The following is a 7,719-nucleotide window of genomic DNA, read 5'->3' on the forward strand; positions in this document are numbered from 1 at the left end:
ATAGTTAGAGTCAATAGTTAGAGTCTTGTTCGCAATCGTCTAAAATCCTTCTCCAATATTCGCTCCGTATAATAGGGTGGCAATTTAATAGGGAAGGGGGCAGTGGACAATCCCCACTGTCCGGGTCTCGAACGTAGTCACCTCCACGCGGTGAGACCTGGGTTGGTAGCGTTTTCAAAGACTTTGAAAACGGTACCAAGCGAAGAACTACGATCTAGTTTAAGAATCTCTGTATTTGTATGTTAAATTATATATCATTAACTTAATGTATGCGCTAATAAATATTGCGATAAGGCAAATATCTGATTTCCTTTGGATTAACAAATAAATGGATGAAACGAATCTTGGCATTTTTATTTTAAAATCCTTGCCCAAATGATCAATCCTAGGTACGGCTACTTAAAATCAATGTCCGAACTGAATTCACGAGTTAGACTTGGATACGCTAACAAATGAATTATAATGCAAACAGATCTAACTAGTAAGCAAGAATCTTCAACAAAATTCCTTTCTTTGACATGAGCTTATACGCAGCTATCAATTTTTACCCGAGGTTATTCAAGAGATAATTCATACAAACTAAGTCCATCACTCTTTAAATATTTACTATGGAGGAAGTGTCGCGGCCTTGAGGAATGGCAAGGTCTGTTGGCGAACGGATTTCGTTGCCGTGACAGGAACCTCAGAGTCCGCATTGTTAAGATAGTCTAGATGCTGTTTGTGTATTTTCTACGGGTGCCTTTGGTTCCCAACACGTTTATTGGACATTTATAGTCGCCTAAGCTTTTTACTTACATAAGGTCGCGGTAAGCAGAATCCGTAACAGTGACGCTATTTTACTATCCTCGCATCACGTTTGATGGCTGTGTTGCGTAAGCGTTTCAAGCGCATAAGCGCGCATCATTATCCTCGCGGAGGCGTAGTGAAATTCTCTTTTGCCGCTTCGGTATCGCGACGCCAAGGACGGTCTATTAGCGACAGATATCTAATCTTCTGAAGAAATTAAATTTTCATAAAATAAAAACTCCACTGATTAGTTGCCCGAGAATCAATTGAACTGTAATTTATTCGAAACATCGAATTGGTATTTTAACATTATGAGAGCAATTAATCATTTGTTTAAATACATTAATCGAAAAAATTATAGTACCATGAAATTTTAAATGAACACCTCTAAGTTATATCAGGAATGGCAAATATCAACCAAAACATGCCCTTAGATTTTAGGGGTATGACGGATTCAAAAATGTCTATTAGCATTTTGAAGTAGAGATTTCAAACTTTAATTCAAAAGAAGAACCACTGTCTTATGGTAATTCGTTACTGAGTAATCACATTCTAAACTTTGGCAATTTTCGAGACAAAATGCCAAAATTTTTTTGAGACTGCGAAACCGTATTATTGCATCTCAACAAGACTAAAGCGAAAGGAAGTTGGGGCTAGTTTTCAAATTAGCTATTTCCGTTTTCCTATCGATTTACGCTTAGATTGCATACACGCAAGGAGATCGAAATCCAGAATCATTTTCCCATAAAAAGCACGTGCATCGCTGTTACGCAATTGTCAGAGCACACGATGCGACGATACGGAAATTGGCATTGTGCAATCGAGTTTGCGGCGATCAATCGAATTAAACATCATTGCAGTTAATATAGGCCATTTGAAAGAATATAATGTTGAGAAAATTGGATTCATTCATATTTAAAGAGTCGCACGTAATTCCACTTTGCTAACAGAGTGAACAGTCTTCGGTTCATAACCGAGGAAACGCGTGATGATTGTACGTATGTACATGCATAAATAGTTCCAAGCTAGCATATTATTACGTTCAGAAAGAGGCGTCGTAAATTCCATGTGCCAGCTGCATATTAACAGGTTTGACGGGCCGCGATTTACGTGTACTAGCTGGCGATGTACGTTTGATAGTCGTTAGACAAAGCGTGATCATTAATAGCCGTTGACTCGCGATCGACTGATCACGCGACCATCTACTTTTACACCTGTTTTCTCTGTATCTCAACTCGTTTTCCTTCCATCACGTGTTTTCCAACGTCACTTTTAATTAAAAGCCACTAGGGAACGAATATTGATTCTTCATAACCGAGCCGCAAACCTAATCGCTTTCGCGAATTCTGTGTCAATATTTTCCTCATTTCACTGAATATTAAATAACATTAATTAGACGAACATTGTCCTTGTTAGGTTTTTTAAAAGTTATTTTATCTGAATTAGTATATTCTTACTGCTTCTGGAAATTTAATTGTCTTTATGAAATTATCATAGTTAAGTTTCTCTTACAGTATTAATTATTTCTAATGGGAGAGACGTTTTCTGATTGCAGGTGGGTAAGACGCACGAGGAAATGGAGAAGATTGCCCGTCTGTTACCATACGTGTCACACAAGGGCGAAGTCGTAGAAATTACGGAACCGATCGATCCCAGCAAGCTACTTCCCGGTAAGCATTACACTATTATTATTCCGACACACGTCAAAATAGGATCACTTTTCTAATATTGGATCAAACGACTTCATTTCCCTCTGGGATGTTACGATGCTTCATTTACTACGTAATATGTAACAAAAAAGTTGAAAAGATTGACTATTTGACAGAATCTCGAAAGAAAAAGAAATGGGCATGATTTTTAAAATTTTATTAGGGCCTCTAATAAAGAGACAACATTTTTATAAATATAAGGAAATACAATAATTGTAAAAATTCTCCTTACCTTCTAACATCTCATAAAAAATTAAATTGTTTGTTATTAACAAAGTCAGTCAGTTTTTAAATGCGAATGTTAATCGTATCCGATTAAAATGCCACAATCTCAATCTCATAACAAATTCTCTTTCGTGTCGAACGGGATCATCCTTTTAATGTCCTTCGATTATCCGAGTAAAGACACTGTCCTCATGCATGCATTTAAAATTCTCAAAGGGGGAACTCTTCAAAACGTCTGCTGATATTTTATTCCACGCGATTTTCGTCACACAAACAGCATTAAAAATTTGAAGCAAACACGTCTGTTTTGTCTGCTCCTTTTAAAAAATTGATCGAGATCGAGTTCTGCATGATTGTTTGATGATTTAACCATGTTGGTTGCATGATCGAAGATTATGAAAACAAGCCGCGCCAGCGTTTGAATAAATGAGAAATTTCTACATACGTGCATTACGTTAACGAAGTTACATAACTATTTTTCCTGCATTTGTATTAATGAATTGGCAATCGGTACGAGACGTCAGACGCATAACGTTCAATAATGATCCATCAGATGCTTTCCACTTATTCGCGTTCATCGTTTTATTCATTTCCCTAATTGAGACTTAATAGTTTCTTTTTTTATTGGTCGTTGCAGATGATAACGGTTACTGGACGTACTTGGGATCGTTGACGACGCCTCCTTGCAACGAGAGCGTCACGTGGATCTTGTTCAAGAAATGCATTGAAGTGTCCCATCATCAATTGAACATCTTCCGTAATTTGCGGAAATTCTCCCGGGGCGAAGAGTGTCCTTGCCATGAAAATCATGGAGCGGTAAGAACTGTTCGAGATCTATTAAATCGGTTATGAAAATACTGGGTGTGACTAGACGAGTCATAAAACCGAGTCAGAGGCTTTTTTCGACTTACTTTTACACGTAGTATGATCCCCTGCTCGGATCTACCATCCGCTCAGCCACACCCAGCGTTCGTATAATTTGTCCCGCACGGCTCGCTTCCCCTTTTTTTCGCCCGTATTTCGATCCCCAATACTATTCTCTTCATGCGCCTTCGCTGACCATGCCTAGCATACCCCCATCAAGTACCAGTCCCTATCATGGTCGCGTCATCCCCACTTTCCGGCTGAGGGACAAATTATACGATTCCTGATCCCAACCATGGTCGCGACGTCCCCATTTTCCGGCCAAGAGACAAATTATACGAACGCTGGCCACACCCTGTATAATCAGATTAAAAAATGGACCAATTTCTTTACTCATCTTAGTATTCTATTATCTAAATTTCTATTATCTAAATTTATTTTTAACACGTTGGATGTCACGTTAATTTTACATGGTTTACGTGTCTGGTCAACATGAATTTTGTTTGTGAATGGTGAAATATTATTTGTGACAAGAAGAAGCGTGTAATAATACTTATATGATGCACTTATCTTAGTGGAAGTGGTGATATTCTAGTAACGATGATAATATAAAAAGAAGACAGTGAAATTTACTCGAAGTATGTGTTTCTAATTTTGTCATCGGTGACTTCTACGTATGAACATTCGAATGAATCAGTTTTGAAAACGGCGGACTTCTCCGCGTTATATGTTTCAGGTAATCAACAACTTCCGTCCGCCGATGCCGCTGGGCAATCGCGTGCTACGCGAATGCGGCAGCCTCTGAAACATCGTACCCGTCGATTTCGATTCACTCTCGGGCGAAAAACGACGCTACAAAAGAGACGCGTGCGCCCGCCGTTCATTCATTGATTCATTATACATGAATCAATCGCGATAGTTTCCCGGGGTTTTGATCGAGGGAAATAATTCACCGTTCGTTATCAATCGCGGACCTTTTACTCTGCTAAGTGCCTTCTTCCGTTTGTCAAGTCCCGTACGGAACGCTGAGGAAGAGTGGCGAACGGGAAATCCTCTGGATAGGAAATTGGGCTGCGGAACGGTTCATTTTATCCAATAACACTAAATCGAAAGATACGGTAGATTCGGATTGATCGGAGGAATTAGAAAGTACTATCTTTTATATTGATTGACGATTCTTCATTTAAATGAAAAACAAAAATAAAGAGCTTCATCGTAGGAAAAGAAGTTACGGAGAGTACAAAAGAGAATGATAGTACGGATAAAATAAATTCGAAGGCGCCGTGACGCGGAACATAAACGTGTTCGAAAAGTAGAATTATGCATTACTAGACTGCGGATTTTATGCATTTGAAAGTAAACGTGCAAAGAATGTAAACACTGCATGTGATGTATAGAAATGTAGAGAATATCGAAGGCAGACTGCATACTGCAATATTTAAATGATAATAGAAACTGTTATTTAAATACACATTTTTTAAACTAGAACCATAAATACTTTGCATTAAAATCTGCAGTCTATGCATTAAATATGATCTGTTTGAATAAAACGAGTCCCTACTTTTTAGGACGATTGACGATCCAAAGTGCAATTAATTAGAACCGATACGGAATAACTTCTGCTTGACCTATTCCGTTTTTTAAAGTAGAATGACTATTTAGAAGACAGTTTTCATCATCGGATAACAAAACGTGCCTATACGTATACATAGATATTTACAAAAACTGAAGTATAGTCGAATCGCGATGGAGGATTTGTAAAACGTATTCTAAACTCGATAGTTCGAGGTTCTTAAAATAGATCCGTCCATTATTGGCAGATCCCTGTGGGATATATTACATAATTATAAAAATTATTGTGTCATTGGATGCCATACGATGAATATTTTACATGATGACGTATATGTTATACTGTATACCAGGGGTTTCCAACGGGGTTGGTATCGACTCCTTAGAGGTTGATGACATTTTCGAGGGACTCGATGGTGAAAGCGTCGATAACCGAATATGCACCGGCTATTTGTCGGCATAATCGAGATTCCATTGATTACAAGAACCATTTATTAATCGAATTGATACTTAATTGTGTATTGATATAAAGCTATATCACGTAGTAAGGAAGAAATCATATAAAATATATATGAGGGAAACAATACACCAAAATTATTTAATACGTTGTAAAGACTAATAATATTTTATAAATATATATACATTTTTTTATGTAATATAAAAAAGTAGAACACATATGAGGAAATCTTATACTGCGTGTATTATAGAGAAAACTAGTTGATGAGAAGAAAACCATTGTTTTAAAAGTCGATGGAAGGAAATCGTTGGAAATCCCTGCTACATACAAAATCGTGTTGTTCATAGAAATTTGCAGTTCGTGCATAGTTTTTAAAACGAGGCTGTCGAATGGTTAAACAAATTACTATAGAAAATTATGAGTAACACGTTTATAATCTACTTATTATAAAATTGAAGGAACAGAGTGCCGTGCCAGTTTACGATATCGTACATTGGGCACGCGTTCATGTATTCGCTTGCTATGTAAGTCATTTTTTTAAAAGCACACCGAATGGAAAACCGCTGATTCGACGAATCTCCGATCGTGCACGCGACTATACGTGCCTTTATTACTTTAACCACTCGCGCTAAATAACGCAATTGTTAATAAATAACGTTTCGCACCCTACGATCGTCGATCATTATATTCGATCGCTTTCAGACGCGAAACGCTGTGAGACATTATCCTTCTTGCATATTGCAATTATTTTTTTAAACAGATAACGTGTTGTTGCTTTTACGATGAGGGTACCTCGTCTCGTTTTATTATTGTAGTTAGTAGGTTGAAAAGAGAGAAATGAGAACGGTATTCAATTGACTTCCAAATCTATTTACATATGACATTTCGTTCCAATATACATATACTATTGTACATTATCCAGACATTTAACTCGATGTACCTTGTACGTTTATTAAAACCTGACACTGTATAGAAGTCGACAGACCACTTATGTTTTAATATCAGTAGACATCAGTCCGACTGTTAATAACTTACTTTTAATCTTCATTTCTATCACCTCGTTTATTGAAACCTGACTTTGTATAAAAATCGACAGTATGAGTAATCTTAGTATCAGTTTGATCGTTGATAATTGTACAGAAAGTAGTTGCGTGCGTTGATTTAAAACCGAAATTTTGATGAGTCATACACGCGTTATTCGATTCGATTCTCTGATTATGATACAACTTGCGTGATCGTGTTCATCGAAGACCGTGAAAATAAATGCTGTCTTTGCATATAAAGTAATGTTAGCATTAAACGATACGGTTAAAGCGCTGAAACTGTTAAACGTTCTTTCTCCCTCTGAAACGTGTGATCCTAATGTATTAACTTTCTCGCAATAATAGAGAGAGTCGTTCATACGTTTTGGCGATGATTAACTAAATATAATCCGTGTTTCATTTCTTCTTTTTGTATTTATTCTTGAACACGAGAGAGAACCGATCTGTACATGTATGATTCGTAGCATTGACTGTGATAAATGAGACGTAAGAGAAGAGAATATGATAAATAAATGATCGCGAGGAAATCTCGCGGTGATTGTGTTTAAATTGAACGAATTGTATGTTGAAACCTTTCCAAAAATTGATTACTTAACGTTAGGACTGACATTGAGGGAAAAGGCCTCGCGTGCGTAGAACAGAAAAACACGCTGCACCTTTTTAAATTAAAGGAAGAAGAACTGGTCGATAACGAGAGGCAGGATTGTACAGTAAATATCAATTTATTTATTTCCCAATTGGTTTTCAACACCACTACAGTGTAACAGTGATATTAATATACAGATAATCGGATGAGCTTTGAATGTTCGTAGCCTTGTTAATCGCCTACACATTTAAACGATTATAATCGAGTAAATAGATATTGTCAACAATCACAGATACTTTTTTCCTTGTCGCATACATTTTCGCTAACAATTAAATCTCGTGCGATTACAAAACAATTTCGCATTTACAATGACTCTCATTAATATTCAGAGAACAGATTAACTTTTTTAATATTGGATCAATCAACTTCATTCTCTTTGGCATGTTACGAGGCCTGGTTTATTTTATAAGGAAGTTCAAT

General features: G+C 36.9%; 1 protein-coding gene across 1 annotated transcript in view; it reads left to right on the forward strand.

The window, feature by feature from the left end:
• The window catches only part of CAH1 (carbonic anhydrase 1), a 31,532-nt gene extending 24,076 nt beyond the window's left edge, over positions 1–7,456 (forward strand). The window contains exons 5-7 of the mRNA XM_018036306.2: positions 2,342–2,456; positions 3,358–3,536; positions 4,321–7,456. Coding sequence (XP_017891795.1) covers positions 2,342–2,456; positions 3,358–3,536; positions 4,321–4,389 — 363 coding nt within the window. The 3' untranslated portion in view covers positions 4,390–7,456. The remainder of the gene's footprint in view (positions 1–2,341; positions 2,457–3,357; positions 3,537–4,320) is intronic.
• The last annotated feature ends 263 nt before the right edge of the window (positions 7,457–7,719 follow it).

Source organism: Ceratina calcarata, unplaced genomic scaffold (genome assembly GCF_001652005.2).
Source record: "Ceratina calcarata isolate Rehan_Ccalc_2016 unplaced genomic scaffold, ASM165200v1 scaffold15.2, whole genome shotgun sequence".
Classification (NCBI taxonomy): Eukaryota; Metazoa; Arthropoda; class Insecta; order Hymenoptera; family Apidae; genus Ceratina; species Ceratina calcarata.